The sequence below is a fragment of the Girardinichthys multiradiatus genome, chromosome 10 (assembly GCF_021462225.1).
Source record: "Girardinichthys multiradiatus isolate DD_20200921_A chromosome 10, DD_fGirMul_XY1, whole genome shotgun sequence".
Lineage (NCBI taxonomy): Eukaryota > Metazoa > Chordata > Actinopteri > Cyprinodontiformes > Goodeidae > Girardinichthys > Girardinichthys multiradiatus.
The window spans coordinates 28681354-28705863 of NC_061803.1; the positions used below are offsets into that span (position 1 = coordinate 28681354).

The 24510-nt window shown below is 39.3% G+C and overlaps 1 protein-coding gene across 1 annotated transcript; it reads left to right on the forward strand.

Annotated features, from left to right (window-relative positions):
* The first annotated feature begins 5762 nt into the window (after nucleotides 1–5762).
* Nucleotides 5763–23349, forward strand: hs3st3l (heparan sulfate (glucosamine) 3-O-sulfotransferase 3-like). The gene is made up of 3 exons (XM_047376438.1): nucleotides 5763–6604; nucleotides 20313–20542; nucleotides 21687–23349. The coding sequence occupies exons 1-3, from the start codon at nucleotides 6132–6134 to the stop codon at nucleotides 22073–22075; spliced, it is 1092 nt and encodes a 363-aa protein (XP_047232394.1). The 5' UTR covers nucleotides 5763–6131; the 3' UTR covers nucleotides 22076–23349.
* Nucleotides 23350–24510: the final 1161 nt, after the last annotated feature.

The window sequence follows — 24510 nt, forward strand, 5'->3', positions numbered from 1 at the left end:
GTGAGCCTGAACAAGCGCTATAGACGTTTATACTTTTCGCTGACATTGCTGCAGTATTCTCTGAAAACATAGGGGGCAGTATGCTAAATAACCAGTGGAAATGTAAGAGAGAGAAGAAGCGCTGCACATAACACCATAATGGCTGTGTGCACTATTGAAAACTTTTTTTATATATGTGATTCTGTTTCTTGCTGAGTTTCAGATTTATAAGAGTGAAACAATGAAACCGCTTTTGGATCTAAAACTGTACCTAGATAAATTTTCGGACTCTTAACAAAAATAGCTATAAAAACTTTAAAGATTGAAAATGCATACAATTTAACTCTGCATCTCGCATTTTTCTTTCCTTTTTAAGCTTGTTGTTTTTCTGTTATGTTACTCTCTTCCCTCTGTTCATGAAGAAATTATTTATTTGTGCATGAAATGTTTGAACCTTGTTTGCACTACCAGACACCGTCATGGTGCGCGGGGACCTCGTGCAGGGGCGGCTCGGCGCCATTGCATCACTGTTGGCATGTGCATTTTGGTTTATACAGTATAACGGGGAAGAATTAGTAGATATCTTTCCAGCAGACAGCCGTTAAAAATAATAATATACATGACTGCGGATTGTAAAGTTCAGGACGTTTGGTGCCCACATTCCAGCAGAAGGCAGAACCTTATTACCAAACTTCAATGCCTGATCACCACTGGCTTCAAATGATTAAAATGTTTTTTAGATCATAATTCAACAGAATTTACTGTGTAAGCAGTCTGTCCTGTAAAAAAAAAAAAAAGATTTTTACACCTAAAGTATTCTTTTATTAATAAAAAGGTTCCTTTGGCTCATTAACATTACCTTAAAAGAGTTTTTAGCTGTTTCTGTTTAAGTCTTGTTATAAACAAGAGGGAACAAATCCCTGAACAGATTGCTGTTGCTAATGGTGAAGGGTGAACTTTGGGTGAACAGGCGTGTTTCTTTCTTGGGGAAACAGCACCATTTACCATCCATTATTTTTACACCCAGCCCGACTCTGAATGATCATTCATTTATCAGCCCTTCTGGTTTGTTTGTGAAGCTCACCTTAGCGATGCTGTTGCTTAAGAACCTGATGATGCATTCACACGATGTCTGACATGCTTAGCTATCATCTACATTACAGTTTCTGTTCTAATTTAAACATGTTTCCAGAAACAATAGAATAATCTTTTATTTGGTTAAAATGATAGAGAAATCTTATAACAGTTTCAGCAACGGTACTCAGATGTGATGATTTTGTCTTTTGTGCTAAAATTTACGATTGGGTCAGGAGTGTTTCTTCAGTTTGTAACTGGATCTGGCTTACAGGTATAAGGTCCTCCACTGAGTGATGAATGATTGTAATCTAAGCTTAATTATATAAAGTATACTTTAAGTCTAATTAGATTGTCACTGCAGGCCGGAATGAAGGATTCAGTTAAACCAGCTGACAAATCCGTTATCTTGTATACAGCTCCAACCTCGCTAATGCTTCTAAAAACTGACAACACAAACCAGAAATCCATCGTTACTGATCCTAAATGATTCATCCTTACGTTTGACAGAATTGATGCTTTTAAAGCTCTTCATTTCACATGTTGTGATGCAGGGGTTTGTTCAACATCTTGCCCCTTTGCCATGCTGGATAATGAATCACTGTCTGGGCTCCAGCCCTGACCCTGGGGTCACGCTTTTATAGACGACCACTTCATCACGGAACAATCTGCTGGGCGACTGCAGACAAAAGACGCACAACCTCAACTGATGACCTTGCTTGATGATCCATGGAGCAAGGCTGAGGAGTAAAATAAACAGGAAATAATTGGATGAACAACCTATAGCGGTACATAATGGAAGAAAGTTTGAAAGTCATAAATATCACATTGTAGGGCAAAAGGACACTCACGTTACTGGTGTGAATTGTGTTATTTGATTTTTAAGATCTCGGGTCAGTAACACTTTGCTTGGTTTTTACCACCACATTCTTACACATTTTTCATGTACAATTCCATACTTTCTATACACCAAATATATATTAAAATTCCCCTTGGATTTCAAACAAACAGAAATGGGGGGACACAAAGAAGAAAAGACACAAGGAATAAAAAGTAATGCGAAAAAGGAAATAAACAGAGATGGAGGGGTGGAAGAACAGAATGAAGTAAAGAAAAGTTAGGTGAAAATCTAGGGAAATCCTGATCAGGAACTTTTAACCCTGAATACAATACCAACCAGTTACATTAGGCATTAGCTGATCCTTAGGCCCAGTCCAATGCTTCATTTAATAAGCTGACCAGACAAAACATTCCACCTAGTTCAATCTAGAAGACAAAATATCAGTTAGCTTTTCAATTTGTTGTTGTTTTGCTATCTCGGGAATTAACTAGACAAAATATATACTTACAACAAAACATCTTCTGTATTTTGAGCACCAAGGTTTCATAGTATGTGTAAGTCTTTAGAATGGTGCATTGCTAACTACTTCTAATCCACTCAAAGTACAACTATTTGCGTTTTTCTTTTATCAGTGTTTTTAATTCACATTTGAGAATTAAAAACCCTGAGCCATATACTGTGAACACTGCATAGGTTTCTAGATAATTCAACAAGAAACAAATGCATAGAAGCAGGTTATGAAGAGAGAGATAGCTTTATAATTTATTTCTAGTCAGCAATAAACTCAACTCTTGCTCCTGCTGATGCAAAACAGTTAGCTAAAGTGCTAGGCTAACACTAGCATGTTTTCTCTCTGTTTTGATGGAACCTGTTAATATTTCAGGTTGTAACATATTTCGTTGCAGTTGCAGTTAATTGTGTGTGGATAAAACATACGGGAAAATGTTGCTCCCCTACTTCATAAACTTTGCTTAAAACTCTCCTATATCTGAACATCTTAACACATCACACAAGGCTGTGTCACATGACATAGACAAAAAGGATGTTGCAGCATATAATACAGTAAACCTAGATCTTAACAAGCAGAGCTTGTAAATATGTACAGCTTTGCAAGAAATGCATGTGAAAATAAACTTGATTTTTAAGAACTACTAAGTGGAAACGTGGTCATATGGCATGCGGGAGGGTGCAACTGACAGAAAAATCACTACAATTGTGTGTTTTCCAGGACCTCTATACATAACATTTTAAATGCCTTGTTTAAGCCTGGACGTTTCTACTAAAAGCCAATTGAACAAGGGCTAAAGAAAAACAAAACGGTCCCAACAACAATAGCACTAATTCATTCATTCATTTACAAGGGCTAGCCCTCCTGGTTTGTGCTTTTTTTTCACAATAGCAGCAACTTATGCTGCTATTAATCATCTTTAAATGTAATTGGATTGGATCATCTCTAGACCTCACCCAACAGTTGAGATCCAACTCCAATTGAGGAGCCTCTGCTTTTTTTTTGACGTATTTAAACATTCACAAATTTTGAACACTATATCAGACCACATAAGATGAGTCTCTTCTGCATGCTCGCGATATGCAAATTCTGTTTCCTTGTCAAGAAATTGATTGCATCATTATGTAAATGTACCATATTACAAACAAATCTTGTTTGTGATGGCTGTTTGTTTCTGCCTCAGCAGCAAACAGTAAGAGAGAGAAGACAATTAACACAAAGCATAATATGTTTTTAGAGTGGCAGTTCTGCTTACTTATTGCAGGACAATGCCGTGGTTTTACAGCATGGGTCACATCTGCTCTAGGATAATGACAGGGGTAGGCCAAATGGAAGGTAAATTACGTGTGTGTGTGTATTTCTGTGTGAGTGTGTGTGTGTGTGTGTGTGTGTGTGTTTGTGTGTGTGTGTGTGTGTGTGTGTGTGTGTGTTTGTGTGTGTGTATTTGGATTGGAGAACTAATGAGTCTCCTATGAGCTATTACCCGAACCTTAGCTCCACACTCTGCAATAATAAAAGGCAACATTGCAGAGTTCCCCTATCGAAGGATTGCAACGCTCCTCTCCTGATGCAGGTGCTAAAGCAAACACTCATGATATGCAATCCCTTACCTGGATTAAAATCAGTAAACCTGCTTAACATGCTCAACATTACTTCCTCACCACAACAAGAGAAATATGTTGAATCATTTTTTTGATGATGTAGTTTGGAGACTTTTCTCAATGATTACTTAATGTGGGACCAGGCACAGGGTGATTTGAGTTCAGGATTAGAATACAATTGGCAGGTGGACTGCAGAGACTAATACTGTCTGATTACTAAGCCAATTATGCCATAGGTGTTAGAGTGCAGAGCGTCAGCTGTATGTGATAAACCCAAGTCCAAATGGCACTAATAACCTTAAACCAATAAGGGCACATAAACATGGGTATTTGTGTGGTCATCCATCATATGCAATGTTATTACATGGGCTTTAATGAACTACCAGTGACTTGTAAAGGTATTCATACCCCTTAAACATTTTTACACTTTGTTACATTACAACCACAGATTTCAATATCAAACTAAAATATTAATTAGAAAAATGATATACTGAAATTTTATGAAATTGACTTTTTTAGCCAACATTTAAAATGCTATTAGTAAGTGGAAACTAGCACTGTACTGTACATCCCCCTAAACACACTATCCCCATGTCTGAAACATGGTGGTGGCAACATCATGCAGTGGATCATGAGGAGAGCCATAGATTCTCAGTTGGATTTATGTAAAGAAGTGAGTAACTTTACTTATGTAGCACTTTTCACAAAGTGCTTTAAAGTGCTTTAAAAGTTCATAAATATAAAAACAACACAATACAAACAAGTCAGTTTTAAATAAAAGGATAAAGATGTAGAACACCAGAATCATGCATAAACAACTTTAACAGATGTTTATTGAGCTGGGAATTAAAATCATCCACACTATCATCAGATCCAATCCTGACAGAGGTAATATTCCAGAGCTTGGGAGCTGTGAAATCAAAAGCTCTGTCCCAGCAGGTCTTTAGGGAAATGTAAGGGGTATGGAGCAGCTTTTGATGACTGGATCTAATACCTGTCTGAACTGTGACCAGACCGTTTAACATATGGAAATGCTTTAATCTAAACCACTCCACTGTAGCTCTCGCTGTATGTTTTGGGTCATTCTCCTGATGGCAAGTTTTTTGCAGCCTGTGAACAGATTTTCTTCCAGGATTGTAACTGTTATTTAACCCAGTATGATATGTAAATGGTGGAAGCATCATGCTCTGGGGAAGCTTTCCAAAAAGTTCAAGTGCTAGAACTGCCCATTAAAAGTGCAGACCTAAATCTGAGAATTTATGGCAAGGCTGGACGGTTGCTGTTAGCAGATACTTTCTGTCCAGTATGATTTAGCCTGAGCTATTTTGCAAAGTTTCTACATGTGCTGGTAGCAACATATTCCAAACGACTCACAGCTGTAGTTATAGGGAAAGGTACAAAGCATTGACGATGAGGGATGAAGAGGCGCCACACTTTCAGATTTTTATTTGCTTAACATTTTGAAGTCATGCATCCAGATCATACACCACCTTATTGGTCAATTCCAATAAAATATATTGAAATTTGTGGTTGTCACAGCACAAAATGTTAAAAAGTTCAGATGGTATGAGGTTGCAATGCACTGCATGTCACATTAGATGAGAGATCTGAGCTGTTTGGGAACTATAAATTCATTCAATCCCGGGATCCCCCGATATATAATAATGGAATTAAACTCGCCTCAGGCCATGATCCCCCCAATGAAAGGTATCTCAGAGTGGAGAGAAAGGAAGGGGGCAGTATTAAAGGCAGTAGGAGGGAGAGGTCGCTTGATGCGGATCTTTGTGAGATGAGACAGAGTAATCCCGTGAAGTGTAAAGACGCAGCAGCGCAGCTCGGATATCACGGGTTTATTTCTCTCTCCACCCGGCCATTGTGGCAAGTAAATGATTGCACATCCGGAGAGTAAGGCAAAAACTAGTTTGTCTGATTGACTTTATGGGGCGGATTTTGGGACTTATTCAACAACAGGCAGGCGGACTGGAGGGGTTGCTCGGTGCGCTCCAGACGCACAACATGAAGGAGGTGGAGAGGAGCTGAGCGCACTGACTGAGAGCCTCTCCAGGAGCTAGGATGTGAGCTGAACTTGTGGTAGAATGGCCACCCATGTGGCACTGACAGCCAAGGGATGGCAGCCTTTTACCACCGCCACCACCACCAGCACCACGTTAACCAGCATCATCTCCACCCTCCGAGCACCGACTTGCGGCGCCTGTTTCACCGACTCACCATCGCCTCCTCTCTGAGCATCATCTGCTTCTCCTTGGTCTACCTTCTCACCGGAGGCTGCGAGTCGGAACTCACTGAGAACTCTGAAATCAAGCCGCCCGCGCAGGACGTCCTCGTGAGGGGGGCGGGATGGCCGCAGGAGGGGAACGGAAGCGATGCGCTGGGCATCAACCACCCCGCTCTGGAGATCAACAGCTCGGGGAAAGAGTGGACAGCCGCGCGGAGGCTCCCCCAAGCTCTGATCATCGGGGTCAAAAAGGGGGGCACTAGGGCTCTGCTGGAGTTCCTGCGGCTCCACCCTGACATCCGCGCTCTGGGGTCCGAGCCGCACTTTTTTGATCGGCATTACGCACGGGGACTAGACTGGTACAGGTATGTACGCATGACACAAGAAATCCGCTTAAACAAAATTGTTTAATATTATTATTGTTAGTAGTAGTATTAAGTGGTATTTATGTTACAATTTTTCTTGTACTGCACTTTTTTAATCTGAAAAATATTAGGCTGAAAACCAGGAGTACCTCTTGGAGATTTTTAAGGCGCAGCCTGATTGGGGGTTAATCTTACAAAGTTGTAGCAGATTTTCATATTTTCTTTTTTTATGTATGTTTCTGCCCAAAAAAAAAAAAAAATGTGAACACATGTGAAGGACCCTATGGAATACAAAAATAAGAAAACATACTGATAAATATGAAATAAATAAAAAAATAGATGTTGCAACATATTAAAGTCTCTCCTAAATTCTGCATGAAAATATTCTGCATATAACACTGCGTGGCGGGGGTGGGGTTTGCCCCCTCATTGGTAGCACCCCTGCTAAAACAGCAGCAAAATATACAGCTTTATTTCAAATTTAATAAACTTTCGAGCACTTTTTCTTTTGCTGTTCAAATTTGTCACTGTACACCCAGCTTTCTCCTGTGATAGCCCATACCCTTACATATCTACAGTTCTTTTATTTTGGTTTTGGTGACAGGGAGCCATCTGGCTTTGCCAATCTGTGCATCAGTAAGCGTGTTTGCCTGCTGTGAGGTCTGTGTGTGTTTGTACAGTATGGAGAGAGAGAGAGAGCCATAGAGTCAGGCCTGTAGGATGAGTTCTGCGAGTGCAGCAGAGTAATTATCCTTGGAGCCGGAGCCAGATGTTACTGTTGTCATGTGGCTCTTCTCTCGGCCTGTTTCCTGAAAAACCTGGAAATCTTTGGAAGGCACACATGGAGAACCTGTTCTATTTGAACTGGTTGGGGGATCATTGGAATATAAACATTCTTAGCAGATTTAGATGCTTTATTAAAATTTTATGAACTGTGCGGACTGAAGGATTACATACCTATGAACTCTGGATTACAGTAACCAGATCATGGTACCTGGAAACTTTAAAGGTGTCAGGCAGGAAATCCTAACATGCTAACTTCCCTTTAAAATTAAAAGAGGAAAAGGTTTAATTTAGTTTGAATAAACAGTGCCTATCAGGCCAGGTATCTGAAATGTTTGGGACAGTACTCTCTCAGTTATAAATGTTATCTGTGGCAGACTTTAGAAAAGACTTACGGGGACTACTGCCCAAGGTCACAAGATTGTAGGGACCCAGAATGCTTTCATATATTAAAAAAAAAAAATCAATGTTTTGCAGACATGGTATTTAACATAGTTACAAACATATTGAGCTAATTTTTATGAAAAGGCGCTGTTCAGTTTGCCTCTTCGTCATTTCAGGTATAATTGTTTGGGGCTGAAATCAAACTGTCTGGTGCAGGGACATTTCATCCCAACCACATACTAATTTGTACTTGCCAGGGGGATGTTTATAGCAACTTTGACAAGCGAAGCTTACAGAGATGTTCCACAATCTACTCATAATCTACAGCACAGAAATGTGGCTACATGACTCCAAAGGAATTTCTATGAGGAGGGTCGGTTAGAGTTATTTTGGTTTGATCAGGGGTCATAGTTCATAAAAGCTATCTGGACCAAAATAGGACCAGAACCACATTAAATGGAAACAGTGTAGAACATTTTCAGAATAAGCATAATTATAAATGAGATTTCTATGCCTTTTATGACTGTTCATCTCTAAATGTCATAAAAATACTAACATGCAAAAAAATAAAACTGATATGAAACGGAATGGTTTGTTTAGGGGTGGTTAATGAGAGTAGAAAGGAGCGAAATGGCAAATCTTGGTTATAAAATGGGGGGTCCAAACTGGCAAAGCGTCCAACTGGAACCAGCCAGAAATAATCCCTCACTTTTTTTTTTAGAAAAGAAAAACATCTTGATTTTTTTTTTAAATAACCTGTTTTTAAATTGACAGGTTATCTAAACCTTCAAGTTTAATGTTTATATACCCCATTTAAAAACAACTTCAACACTGACTAATGTGGTGAACCTTCAGAGTCACATAAAGACAATTGCTAAGTCAGGTTTCTATCACCTGAAGAGCGTTTCCAGGATTAAAGGACTGATGTCCCAGCAGGATCTTGAAAAACTCATCCATTTATTTATCTTCAGTCGAATGGATTACCGCAAAGGTGTCTTCACAGGTCTGCGAAAAAAGTAAATCAGACAGCTGCAGCTGATCCAGAACGCTGCTGCATGCGTCCTCGCTAAAACTAAGAAAGTAGAGCATATCATCTTAGCTCTAAAGTCCTTACACTGGCTTCCTGTATCTCAGAGAATAGACTTTAGATACATCTGTTAGTTTATAAGTCAAAGAATGGCTTAGCACCAAAGAACATTAAAGATTTGTTGTCATTATATCAACCTTCCAGGCCGCAAAGGTCTTCATATCCACTCTGCATCCCCAGAATGAGAACATGGAGAAGCAGCATTCAGTTCTCATGTTCTACTAATCTGGAACGAACTTCCAGAAAACAAAAAAAAATGCTCAATTCCTGGGTGCTTTTAAAACAAGGTTAAAAACCCGTTTTTTTACTGTAGCCTTCTATTTAAATATGAACTGAAACATAAATTTTAGTCTGTAGTCCAACTTTTCTTCTTAATGTAACACACTAAACTTTTTTCGGATGTGTGCTATACAACTACACTTGCCTTGGCTTGAAAAAGGTTTGCTGTATAGGTTGTGGTGCTAGTGACCCAGGGGGTTTACCTGACCTATGTACAGTTGTGGGATCGAATCCTTGCCTGTGGATGGTTACTGCTCTCTCCCCCCTATTTTATATCAACTTACTTTGAAAAATAAAGTCTGCTAAGTGCCTAAAAAGTACCTTTCAAAAAAAGGTTTGAAAAAAACATCTAAAGTCCTGCAGGCCTCACTTCCTTTAGTTAGGGTCTGCGTTTATGGCTATAAAACAAGAAAGAGACTAGGGAAATATGGCTATAGGAGAGTTCCAAGGCAAAATCAACAAAAAACAAACAAAAAACACCTGAGCAACAAAGAACACAACTTCTTGCGGCACTGACGAGCCATACGTGTGACTTCTTGGAAGCTTTGCATCTAGTAACATCACAACATTTCAGAAAAAGACCGTCGTACTGACTGTCAAACATAGTTTCAGTAATTTGATGGTCTGGGACTGCTCTCTAGCACAAACTTCAGAAGGTTTATGACTGAGCTCAAAAGCTACTTGACACTCATTTTCACATCTAGGTGCCCAGATTAAAGGCTCATTCTCACTTGACCAGACAAAGTCTCAGTCTGCAGGACCTGTACTGCTCTTTATAAAATAGATTTAGTTTGATAAGAAATATCAGGGCTTTTTAATGCTTTGAGATATTGTTACACCCCAGAAAACAGTATGAAGTGTTCTATACTGTTTATTTCAATGACTCCGGACTTGAATTTCATGCAAAATATGATGACACTAAGAATGAAATAACCAAATTTGTATGGCAGGTGTTGTTTATTAAGCATGCTGTGGTATTTTTTGTATTTTATTTATTGGATGCCACCAGGTGGTATAAAACACTTAAATCATCACCTTTATATCAGCAGTGACAAAGATGTTTTATGTGTTCACCCTCTCACTCTATCAGATCTCCCTTTCTCGTGTTACAATTTTAAATTTAACATGACATGTTTACTGCTTAGACTTCACTAGAAAAGTATATTCTTGTGAAGTATGTAGAACAAAATACTATATAGTGTATGTATCTATATGTGAATGAGTGGACAATTTGAACGCAGTGTTTGTCTGACTGCATGTCAGACAAACACTGGAGGTGACTGTGGCTCAGTAGGAAGAGTAGTCGTCTTGCAATCAGAAGGTTGTGGGTTTGATTCCAGCTTCCTCCTGCCATAAGTCGATGTGCCCCTGGCAAGGCACTTAACCTCAAGTTGCCTACTGATCTGTGTAACGATGTGTGAGCGTTAGTGAGGGCAATTGGGTGAATGTGGCTCTAGTGTAAAGCACTTTGAGTGGTTTGTATGACTGGAAAAGTGCTATATAAGTTCAGTCCATTTACCATTTATTTACCATGTATTGGGCTCTGATATCTGTATATTTGGGCAGGAAACTGTTACAACCCTAGGGTGGGTTAATATGATTTACTCTGTGGATAGCTGTTAAATACCTCATCATGCATTAAATAGACAGTTTTCTCCTGCTTTGGTTGCCATAGAGGCTACCAAAAACTAAATATATTTTGTTAGAGCCAAAACAATAACAGCATAGCAAGGTTTTGTTAAAATAAATAAAAAATATATATATATATTGGGGACCCTCTGGAGCCTCTCTGTCTGTTGTGTGTGTTTCTGAGACATTTGGTGATGTATATACGCGATGCATGTGTGATGGCAGATTGTCCCTTCTCTCCCTCGGGCCAGATGGGCTTCGTTGTGTGTTGAACCACTTGACATCACTGTCAGCTCTGTCAATTGACCTCTGACTCTGGGTCACTTTGCACCGGGAGTTAATGATGTGTTCACACCACTTCATAACACAAGGCCCACGCCCAGAACACAATGACTGATAAAGGACACACATCTTTGTTTTTGAAAATAAAATAAAAAAAAAAAAGGGCAAAAGTTATTTTCAGGGTTTCTGTTTTTATCCTGATCAGTTAGAGAATTAATTTAGAAAAAGTGCAATGGGAATCATAAACTTTATATAATTTGTGTTTATCAGTTATATATAATTACCAAACTGAGATGGGTCAAAGAAAATTTAAATGTGGCTAGTTTAGCGGAAAAACAAGTTATTTAAGTGTTCCAATACATTTTTGGAAATAATATTGCAGTTTCTAATCAAAAAGTTCCAAAATACTCATTAACTTCAACGTTCATGACTGAAAACAGAATTTGTGTCTTTTTGTTGAAGTCACACAGTTCAGTGAAGTTCATTGTGAAATTTGAACACCAGCATGAAAATTAAATCTATACATCGATGTCCACACACACAAATTTGGTCATTTAACTTTGCCAACAAAAACAGATACCTTATTGAATACGGTCCCGTATTCAACAAGGTAATGCTTTTGTAAAACGTATTACATTTGAATTTTACTCTGTAGTTCCTTAAGCTTTGAGTCTCTAATGTGTGAAAAGATGCATAAAAATGCTAACAAAAAATGTCAGCATGTACTTCGCATCTTCTTCTTTGAAACTTTGGCATACTTTGCCAAATAAAAATGTTAAGTATCCGCTAATTCCAACCAGTGATGTTTTACCATTGATTCATTTTATTATGATGCTAATAAACCTATGTCAGCTTGACACTGCAAGCACATGCTCCACTCTCCCTCTGGTTGGCAGAAACTCACAGAAACTTACAAGAACTGAGAAAAAAATGGTAGCACTTGTTGAGCACATGGGTACATAAGAAAAAGTTTATTTTGGTCAATTATATAGTGCTTTTTTCACTCAGAGCACTTTACACTATAGCCACTTTCTCCCAATCACACATGCATTCATATGCTAATATGCAGATCGGTAGGCAGCTTGGGGTTAAGTGTGTGTTGAGTGCTCTCTACTAAAGGCATAATTAAATTAGCTTATTTTCATATTCTGTTTAATTTTAGTGTAAGCTTAACAACTGAGACTAACAGGTTATCAGTAGCAGCCATCTGTATACACTGATTTGTCTATCCACCAGGCCTGAAGCCCCTTATTAGAACATGTTGAGTTAGCTGGATTTAGCAATTTAAAGCTAAATAGCTACACATATGTATAGATCACAACAATACTTAAGGTTCTATTTATCATAAAGGCATTACACTGAAACTGTGATTCACAAATGAATCTGCAGTCTAACCTTCACAGCTCTACAGCATCAGTGGACACTGATGACAAACCCTTGCGTTCTACTAGGGTACATCCAGGATTGTCAGAAGCTCTTAGGCGATTTCCACCAATGAGAGAGTCATCTGATGCCTCAAAATATAACACGTCCTGTAAATGCCTGAGTAAAAGTAATAAAAAGAACAAAAACTTGTATGCCTCCAGAGAAAATCGTGGATGAAACAATCAAGGGTCCAGATAAAACATTTGATTACTTGGCAACCACATATCCTGAGCACTTACTTTGGAAAAACTCTGGATCCAACACCATGGAATTTATTACAAACTGTGCGACACTTTCTATGTGCAATATTTGTTTTAAGTTTCTTCTTACCATTAACATCACCTTTCTCCAATTGAGGTCTCTGCTAACCAGTGTGGTGCACATGGGCTTATTTTTGAAATGTAAAAATAAACATTCATTTGTTAATATTTCTTGTATCAAATATGTCAAACTATTATGATAAAAGCCAAAATTGTAATACATAAAATGACTTTGTAAGAAAGCACAAATGCAAAGGTCCATTGCAGTTCAGCTATAGTGCAAACTGAGCCATTGAATGTGTGCCAATAGTTTATCTTGCAAACCTTATTGCTTTAAATTAAAGCGGACCAGCAGTAGTGTATCTTCCCCAGAATCGCTCTTCTTTTCTTTGAGAGTAAAATAACATTTGGCTTCACCAGGGCAATTGAGATCAGAGCCCCCGACAAAGATCCACTAATGGTGCTTGAAGCTGAGATCTAATCTGAAGGAGCACTGTGATGGGCCCCGAGATGCACTGGAAGTTTCCTTCTTCCCCTTCTGTCTGGGATCGATTGTGTTATCTCCTCGTGCTGACCTTGGGGTGACTTCAGCATTAGGGCGGTTAGCTTTGGTCAGCTTGGCTTCTGTTACAATTAGCAGGAAGCTTTATCCTACGGTGGCATAACCACCTTGGCTCCCTCGCATAGGCCCAGAGGACTCATATTACACAGACTCTTCTACCTTACACAGTAATTCACTGAAAGTGCTGGAAATTCACATCTTACTTATGAATGTTTCCTGCTCAAAGATGACATGACAGGTGACTGAGGAGAAAAAGGTCAATAAAATGGAGGAAGAAGAGATAAGACGTAGATGAGCTGGGGTTGAAAAGGGTGAAGTATGTGTTACCACAATCTCACACATCTCTGCTGACCTTTGCTTCAACCCGGGGGACTGTCATCAGAGCTGGCCCTCTCAGTGTGTGTGTCTTCATGTGTTTGTACATCATTAGGACCTTTGCTGGGGTAAGGTGTGGATTCAGAATGGGTTAAGGTTATGGTTTGATTTTGACAGTTTGCAAAAATTGGAAATCAATGGAATATCCAAATAAAGATACCTGTTCAAGCCACATGCAAGTTGTGTGTGAGTGTGTTTGGTTTACCTTTTCATCAGGGTCCGTCACATTCAGGAGACAATTTGTGCTACTAGACACTGAGGCTGGTGTTTCTATTCTTGTGGTACAGCAGCATTATCAATACATTATTGACTCTGAGTTACAGATGCAGCATTAACTTACTGTTACTTCCAAGAAATCACAATGAAATAAAACCTTGGAGAAAAACAAAAACACTCTTAATATGAGCTGGCTGACATAAGCCAAGTTAAGGTCCTGTTTACATAGAATTTAGGCAATCTAAAAAGTAATCTCAGGGTTCTAATACATTTTCACAACAAACTTTTGTGCTTTTAATAATGAGACTTTCCAGAGTTCTAAGTCCTTATGCATGGATGAATGGATGGATGGATGGATTGACATAAAATTTACAATGGGATAAAGAATAAAGTCTATTATTTTTTTTCCTCTTTTCTTTTTCCATATTATTGAAACCTGGAAAATACTTAAACTCGTTATTTTTCCAAACTGTGAAAAACCCCACTGAGCTTATTTCAGGCATGCATACTTTTTTTTAGCCCCTGAAAAATGCTGTAACTACAGCAGGACTATAGGATGACTTTGAGCAGTACACAGTATTATGCTAACAAAGTAAGGTTGCAGCCACAAATGAAATAAAGCTGACAATAAAGAATTACTAGCTGGAAATACTGCATACCTGTCTCAAATGTAGCTGGTACCTCAAATGTAGCTGGTAAATATATCAAATATTCTCATTATTGTATAACACCCTCAGTTGAAGCAGCTTTCCTTGACCCGAATGGACTACAGTTAGCACAACCTATTTCAATGATCTAATAGTTGTATCTCTTCTCTATTCTACTATTATGTTGGCTTGAAAGAAATGTTTTTAGAACATGTTTAACAGTCATTTCCTCTCATTGATTAACAAAGTTAGTTGTCCAGTCTTTACTTAAACCATATACCATGTTACACTCGCTGTTGCTGTCATATTCGTTTGAGTCTCTAGTTTAACAACTTCTCATTTACACAACATCCTGTCACTGACCCTGTTTGTAACACAATGAGAACTTTGAAACCAGGGAATTTCTGGCTTATTGGATACAACTGTTAAGTAGGGAGACATAAAGCTACCCAACCCAAACCCCAGCACAGAAAACCCATTTTAATAGTGTTAATACTGGGGATACCTGGGCTAAATATGCAAGTTTAATAGGTTCCCCCAAATGGTTATAAAAAGCATTACTGATAAATGTTTGTAATGTAAGGCATGCTGTAACCAATATTGGGTTGCATTAATGAGTCAAACTCCATTCTCATAGGATACAGCCAAAATACCAAATTTAATTTAATTCTTAAATATAGGGGCGTAATAAGATCTCGCAATATTAAAATGCTACAATACTTAGCGTCAAAAGTGAAGTCTGTCTCGTGACACAATATGCTGCAGATGTCATTTAATTTTTGAGGTGGTCTCGGTCCGCTTCCAAACAGACTCTGGTGCGGTTTGCTTATGGTCTGAATACAAACCGGCCCCGATCTGAACCAACTGATAAAAGCGTACGTCTCTTTGGACATAAAAAGCCACCATAGCGGTAGCAAAGGTGTGTGTTGTAAGGTAATCATACCTAATAAGCTGTGTGTTGCTTAGCAACACTACTGGCTTGTTGCACGTAGAGAACGTCGGCGTTCAGCACGCATTCTCTGACGGGGTTCCAACATTATAAATGGAACGTCTCAAAGTCTGTGTTGAATGAGCTGCTCTTCATCCTCACAATAATATTGCAGCTGTAATAACGGCACAAATATGCAGAACAGAGGTGCTACATGCAGCACGTCTACAGCTGTTTTCTTAAATTTCCGGGTCTGTGCTCTGTCCTGCCCCCGTCATTTCTGTCCAATGGGAATAATGATCGTCACCCACGTGGCTTTGTTTACAAGTAATAGTTCACTTGCAAAAAGTACAATGTGAAAACAAACTGCACCAAATGAAAAAAATAAAGTTTGCTTTTGGTCCGGACCAAACTAGCGGACCAAAGAACTTTACTGGTGTGAATACACCCTAGGAGAGGCTTTTAAAGTCGTAGTACATGGATGATCTTGTTCTGCTATGACACAACACATGGTGTTTCTTGTATTCTTGTGCTTGAACCATAGATTGTTATTACCATGGAAACACAGAGGATTGGCTTCCAAAGCAGTAAATGTTTCAGTGGAATAGAACTAGCACTTAGTGCAAAATAATTTTCTGATGAATGACATAAAACCTCTTGTGAATGTGAGCCGCAGACTGTTATTAATTCTATAGGTGACTAAACCTATAATGACAATAGTGATGTTGCGCGGAATATTACAGGGGTTCAGGTGCTATCTGCCCACTGTGTCACTGTACTGTATGATGCCGATAACCATGAGGCCCAGATGGGTGGAGCTATCTGGCCCTCATTAAGGACTTCCCATGGGGCTTGGAAATCAAAAGTGCAGGGGACTGGGGGGTGTACTGGGGCCTCTCTATGATGGATGTCTCCTGGAAGTGGACAGGGCACAGCCACAATGGACTGATTCCTTAATAGTCCCCCATACAGAGGAAATGGTTGAGTGGTCCCCGAATAACACACTCATACAAATACAAAAACCCACCCAAAGATCATAATCTGCTCAGAAAGCAGAAGTCAGGTATGCAGAGTAAATGTAATTTGATTGGCTGTTGGTTCATTCCTGACGCAAACATCAGTGATAAACAGAATCCCAAAAGTCAATGTTCCTTTTACTTTGTGATGAACAAAGTAATTGCTTCACATTTTTTAACAGACACAGATGCGACACATCACATGACACAGCATGCCACTGATGGGGCTCCAGAGGGTTCTGGCTCCCTCAGCCTCCACCTGCCACTCTCTGTCTCAGCTGAGCCCCACTGCTACACTATGATTATCAGTAATGGCTCCTCACTCTATTCACCCAATCGTAATGCTCCCAGTATAAACACATGTAGTCCTCCCTGTTCCTAGCTGCACACGACCCAGATCCAACTACAGACTGTTGCACTCAGACCCCGTAGAATCAATAGCCCATGGCCTTGGCTGGCGTAAGTAATTCAGAAGGGAGGTTTGCTGAAATATTGGAAAACGAACGACAAAAAGAGGCTTCTCAGAGGCAAGCAGATGCTTAATCTAAGCTGCTGGATAATCCCTCTGTCCATCATGTTGTACGTTTGATCTAACACTAAGTAGCAAATGAGCAGCATGAAGATGATCTGAAACTGGAGTTTTAAACTGCCAATTAATTTGGCTGTCATATTTGGGAGGGGACTTTCTCTGTAACACATGGTGTCTCTAGATGATCCTTTTTAGCTGCTAGTGTTTGGTCTTAACATGGTGGAGGTTTCCACCCTCCTACTTTACATGTTTCTCAGTTATCCAGGAGAAGTTACTACTTTAGCAAAACCTGAGCTTTTAATTGAAAAAACAAAAAACAAAATAGGTGATGGGTGATTTACAAAGGTATTTATACCCACTAATTAATTTAGGTTTTTCAAGTTACAGGCAAGAAATTTAGTGAATTTTCTTGGGCACTAGAAAAGGCCTAAACAGAAAAAACTCATGGTAACTTTGGAGGAGTTGCAGAAAACCAGAGAGCTCAGGGGGGAGAATCCATTGACATGACAACTATTAGTTGTTCTCTCCACAAATTTGGCCTTTATAGATGAGTGGCAAGAAGGATGCTATTGCTGAAAAAACCATAAGAAGTTCAGTGTAAAGTTTGCCACAGACATGCAGGGCTCAAAGCAAACATATGGATGACGATGTTCTAGTCAGATAAGACTGAAAATGATGTTTTAGAACAATGTGAGAAGGACAACTACACATGATCTTTAATGTACTATCTCCACTGTGATACATAGTGGTAGCAGCATCATGCTGTGGGAATGCTTTTCTTCAGCTGGGACAGAGAAGCTGGTCAGAGTTGATTGGAAGATGGATGGAGCTCTGACTATTTGTTGAGGGTTATTGTCCTTCTTGAACTTGACCCGGGTCCACAGTCTCCAGTCATTGCAGCCTTTAACAAGTTTTACATCAGGATTGCCCTTTATTTAGCTCCATCCCCCTTCCCATCAACTCTGACCAACTTCCCTATTAATGCATCCCTATACCATGATTCTGCCTTCACCATGCAACACACTTAGTGGGATTTCAGATTTATGCTTGTAATATTAAGAGAAGCAAGTATAATTTTCATACTGCTACTTTGCGTTTGTATATCATGTAAGATCATAATAAAATACGTTGGAGTTTATGGCTGTAAGGTGACAAATTGTGAAATGTTAAAAGGATAGAAATGTTTTGCGAGTTGCTGCAACCCACCAACAGAGCAGGTGATTTTATGAGCTACTTGTGTAACACACACTTGACACATTAATTTCTCAGCAACACATACATTGTGTTGCTGAGAAAATGTTATGAATTGTTATGAATTGTTTTCATTTATTGGAATTGAAGTCACAAACATGTCCTTAAGCTTGCACAGTTTTCAATGCCAGAAGTAGAATGAGGGTTTTGTTATTAGAAAAGCTAACAGCCATTTTGTCTGTCAATTTGTAGGTCTATGCTAAGCTCATATCAGAAACATGTTTACAAGAGATATTTTCTACTGATGGTGCTCTTAGGGGCAGTAATTAGCTCCATGAGTTTAGGTAATGGTATTGGGCTTTTGGCTCTGAGGCTATTCACAGACAGATTGCTAATGGAGGTGTGTTTGCATCCACTGCCATCATTCCTTCATCAGTCATCCACCCCTTTCATTTGAAACACTCAGAGCAAGCGATCTGACACACACACACACACACACACACACACACACACACACACACACACACACACACACACACACACACACACACACACACACACACACACACACACACACACAAGGCTGTGGTAAAAATCCACCACACCCACCCGTCCAGGGGGAGAGCAGAAGCATGATAGTGAGCAATTGACTAATGAGTGAATAATGAGTGTATGTTTGTGTTTTGCAGTGTTTGTGTGTGTGTGGCTATTGCACACATGCCTCAGTGTGTGTGTAACAGACTTTGTGGCTCCTCCTGCTCAGGGTTATTAGAGTTAAAAGGGAAGTCTTCAGGCTACGCGGCGGTGAAAACTGCCTCACACTCATCCAATCAAATGAAATCGCTGTGAGTGTGTGCATGTGTGTGTATGTGTGTTTGTGTTTGTCAGATTTGAAGGGAGAGGACATATTGATGGGAGGTTTGTGTTTCAGGAGCACCTGAAAGCTGACCCGATACCAGAACACTGCCAGAGCATTCTCTTCTAGCTCTTATCAGCTGTGTGTGTGTGTGTTTGTGCCTCTTTGCCTGTCTTTCTTTTATTTATATCTCATTCAAAACTCATTGAAAACTTTTCTTTCAACTTTATATAACAGTAACAAGGCAAATTGTTTTTTTCTTCAGAATAAGACAAAAATATTTGAAAACTATGGATTTATGCAATGCTCTAAGGGTAACAATGAAAAAGTAATACCGAGTTTAATTTATTTTATCTTTTGTGAGCATATTCCCATTTATATAATAAAACTATGTCTTTAGCAAAAGTACATCCAGAAGTCTAACTTGTGTTTAAAGTGAGACAGGTCTACACTTAATACAAACTAAGATGCTGAATCAGAGCTGTGTGTCTTCAGGCCGGGTGGTCAGGTGTGTTGGCAGATGTCCCTGAGCCTCCAGCTAGTCCCGTGAGGCCCCTGGAGTCATTTACTCCTAAATGAATCCCATCTGCTGGGCTTTGGCATGGAGTTAGAGGGGCGCAGGTTGGGATGGAGACTCTTGTGTTTATGTTGCGCTGCTTTCACCTGGAGGTTGGTCTGCATCTCCTGAGGGTTACTGTGCCAACACTCTATCACTGCTTATGCTGTCATGCGTGTTGTATGATGAATGTCAGAGTGAGTAATAGGTTGTGGGCTTGTATGAGGCGCCCTGTGTCTGTAAGGTGGGTGTACGCTCTGACATGAGGGTGACCTCACTGTTTACCAAGGATATCAATGTATACTGAACAAATGTACTACTCAAGTTGTGTGAGATGGTAAACATAGCTTTGCCTAGCGAGGTAAATAAACCTAGAAGGAATGTACAAGGCTTTATTTAAAAATAGAAAGTCTAAATGTTAAATTAGCCTTGTGAAAAAAAGTTACTGGAATAGAATCAAAACGTGCTTCAATAAAGTATTAGTTTCAGAAGAAGCACACTTATGCAACCTGGTTAATTCAACTTTTTATTTTAGTTTTCCCTGGTAGTTTGTTTTTCAGTTGACTTGTACACATTAAAAATATGCAGAATAAGTTTTGAAATTATTCACGATTGCCTCTTAGGAAACCCCAAGTTTTAGTGTGTGTGTATAGACTTTTGGGTGCAACTGTATAACCTAACTTCTATTATTATGTACTTCCAGAAGTATGATGCCCAAAGCCCTTGACGGGCAGATCGTCATGGAGAAGACACCTCGGTACTTTGTTACAGTGGACACACCAGCACGGGTTCATGCCATGTCACAGGATGTGAAGCTGATAGTAGTTGTTCGCGACCCTGTGACACGAGCCATATCGGATTATACGCAGATCATCTCCAAGACCCCTGACATACCATCCTTTGAGAGCCTGGCATTCAAGAACCGCACCACAGGTACTGTGTAGTACTATGGCAGATCCAGGCTTTGACATCTGATAAATTGTAAGATTGATGTGTGCTGAGGTTAAAATACCAGCATTAGCTAAAGGAGTATGTGAGTTAGAATGAAGAGACGTGAACGAAACTTGGAAGATTGGAAATATCAACTTTATTTAGAGAGCTTATCAACAGCAATTGCAATAAGCGTAGCTTACTAGCTTTGGAGGTACTCATCACTATGGTGCTTCAACGTGATGATGAGGAAATTACATTCAATGATCAAAAGTATTACTGATGCCTGAACTTTGTCCAGCTTATTTCATGTGGGTATTCTGAAACTCCACTAAATTTGAAATGAGACAAACTAATGTGCCGAGAAATCATCTATGAGTTCTCTAAATAACTTTGTTTTGAGTTCTCATGTTCACAACAAACAAAATAGTTGCATGCATTTGATATTTTTTGTGCGTTTGTAGACAAATGCTTACATTTCAACAATGTGAACAAAGCAGTAACACCTATAGGAGTAAAAAACGATAATTCCTTATCCAGAAGCTCATACAGATTCAAACGGGTTTCTTTCTCTGCTCCCCCTCTCAGATAAACCATTAGCTTTTACATTAGGGACGTTTTATTCAGAAAAAATGAAGATCCAAAAAGAATGATCTACTGCAAGTTATTTATTTATGTTCATAAACTTTCAACACCACTCTTTAAATTTGAACTATCCTTTTAAGTTCAATCTGTGTTGTTCATTAAACCAATCCTCATGATGTTTGCCTAGAACGCTAACAGGCCCTTTGAATGTTGCCCAAAGAAGCTGCTATGATACAAATTACAAAACCTCTGTAGGTATAATGTGGTAGTATATTCAATTTGACATTTTCAATACCTCCCTCATAGTTATTTCTTCTTTAAACTATCATTTGTTACTTAAAGTTCCAAGTAGATTAGTTAGTCTGGTAACTATTGTGTATGTCAAATACTTTGACCTCAGCCAAGCTGTTGACTAGAACTGAATGTTCTTTCATTCAGACCACAACTTATAAATGTTATCACATAATAATCAACTGTTTTCATATTTGATTAATGTTTCTCTTGGCTAATTGTGAAGCCTGTATGACCAATCCCCTTTCTCCTTCCCTACCTGTATCTCTAGGTCAGATTGACTCTCTGTGGAGCCCACTGTGGATCGGCCTCTATGCCCAACACATGGAGCGTTGGCTGGCCTGGTTCCCCAGGAGTCAGATCCATCTGGTCAATGGGGAGAGGCTCATCTCTGACCCGGCTGGAGAACTGGGCAAAGTCCAGGACTTTTTGGGTCTTCAGAGGATAGTCACAGACAAGCACTTCTACTTCAACAAAACGAAAGGATTTCCCTGCCTAAAGAAGCCAGAGGGCAGCAGTAAACCCCACTGTCTGGGGAAGACAAAAGGGAGGACACACGTCACCATAGACCCAGAGGTGATTCAGAAACTGAGGGATTTCTATAAGCCTCATAATCAGCACTTCTACCAGCTCGCAGGCCAAAACTTTGGATGGCACTGATCCCTAACCTGCATGAAGCTAGATGCCTCTGTTGACACTGCTTTAGTGCAAATCTGCTGTCTGACGGATGAAACACCTCAAAGTGGGCAAGACAAAGTCAATAATGTCTTCCTACAACCAGGCAGCACCTTAGCAGACTAAGAAATCCCATTGTCAATACGATTCGTCTGGATCAACCAATCATCTTGACAGAGATATGTCAGAGATACTCTCTCATGCTTTTGAGGAAGATGTTGTGAGACTGTGGTTGGTAAAGGATGTGGTTTTACGCAGAAGGGTGAAAGCAGAAAGCTTTTAGTGTCTGACTCACAATCTGTTGTAGCTGTACAAGGAAGTCAAGAACTCAGGGTTCCTACACATTTTTCACTACATATTCCATACTTTTCAGGACTAATTTTTTTACTACATTTTGGACATTTTAGGGCAAAATATTGACTTTGAACCTGACTGAATAGTTGAGTACTGATTGATTAAATACCTAAATCTAGGTATCACATGGCAAAATCAAAGATTAAGAATGTCAGTTTCACATGAATAATTTGTTAAATATTACTGGTCTTTTGGCCATTAGATATTGGTAGAAGGACAAATGTCTGCAAAATCAATCATTTTTTCATTCTATATTTTTCTTCCTACTTATCCAGACCTAAACACAAATTCCACAATTTTACAGACTTTTCAAGGCTGTGTAGGAGCCCTGAGAACAAACACCTTTTCATTTGCATTTCTAGAGCCTTTGTTTCATACCCATTTCCTCTCCAAACTCAGATTTTAAGAATTTAAGGGCAATCAGGGCATACATATTGAAAAATGTCCTGCAAGCATTGTTTCCAAAAAGGTAGAAATTAATCTTTTATGCGGTAAGCAGCTGAGAGGGCTGGAGGGTGGTGGAAGGGGGAATGGGGGGCAGAGGGAATATGTGTATGAGCTCAGATTTGACTGAGTGCTTTTGTATCCTTGAATAATGAATGTGGTTAAATGGACGTAGTGGGAACTGGTATGGATCACTTGGCTCATTTGTATGCTTTGCTTAGGTTAGCGTGTGCAGAACCAGCCTATTGTGCTGTGCTTTGAGCAAAGTAAACGGACCAGTGGAGGGTGACAGGATAGAAAAACCGAAGATCAATACCAGGAAGTTTAGCCTGTTACTAGCCAGTTCTGTGGATGTTATGTACCAAGCCTTCCTGCTTCTGCTTACAAGGTTTTCCGTTTTCAGTTTGCATGTATTTGCACTAGTTGGAAAACAGAAAAAAATAAAACTATTTTTAAGCAAGTCTCAGTTTTAAGCTGTCTCAGTTTTTTGGCTCCAGATCCATCTGCATTTTAAGGATTAAGATCAATTCAAGTTTAACAACATGAGAATAGTTATTTTTCAAATGTACAGTGCTAGGAAAAAGTATGTCCCCCCTTAGAGATTTCTTTCAATTTTCACACTTAAGTGTTTCAACAACCTGAGTAAATACAAAAAGCAATTTTCAAATTATCATTTCATTTATTGAGGGAAAAAAAGTTACCCAACCCATCCAGGCGGTAAGTGATAAAATAAAAGTCCCCTAGCTGTTGTCACAAGTATTTCCGATAATTGGCAATGAGTCTTTTATATCGCTGCGGAGGAAATTTGGCCCACTCTTCTTTGAAGAATTATTCTATTTCAGCCATATTGCATGTTTTTAAGCATGAATGGCCTGTTTAAACACGTCATCTCGAATGACTATAAGTTCAGACTTTGATTTAACCAGTCCAACATCTTCCTTTTTTTGAGTCATTGATTAGTCGACTTGCTGGTGTGTTCTTCTGAAAAGGTCGGTTCTTCTGTCTAACCCACATGTGCTTAAGCTTAATGCCACAAGCAAATGCCTGGATGTCCTCTCTAAGGGTTTTCTACTAGTCAAAAGCAATTTTATTTCCATCAATTAGGGCAAAGGGTCCAGATTCTGAAGCAACAAAGCAGCCCAAAACCACCATGATCGACGGTCATTGTGATTGACACTGTCTGAAACACTGTTAGTTTAAATGCCAATGTAACCTTTCAAAAAGTTAACTTTCTGTCTTGGGGATCATAAAGATTGCAAACATGAGACCAGCCTTTGTGTTCTCTTTTTGGTCAACAATGGATTTTACCGTGGAACTCTCCCATGAATGTTATTTTTGTCCAGCATTCTTATTGTTGAAACATTAACAGTGACTCAAATTAAGTGAGATCTGTAGAGCTTTAAATGTTGTTTTGGGCTCTTTCCTGACCTCCAGGATGACTTGTCTATGCACTCTTGGAGTAATTTTGGTTGTCCGGCTGGTCCTCTGAAGGTTGCTGCTCCATGTGGCTCATTGTGGTTAGCTGGAGTCCCAAAGCCTTATGGTGTGTTGATCTTTTAAATCTTTTTGTTTACTTCCTGGTGTAAGACAGGTTTTCTTTATGGGCATTCTCGATTCTGCAG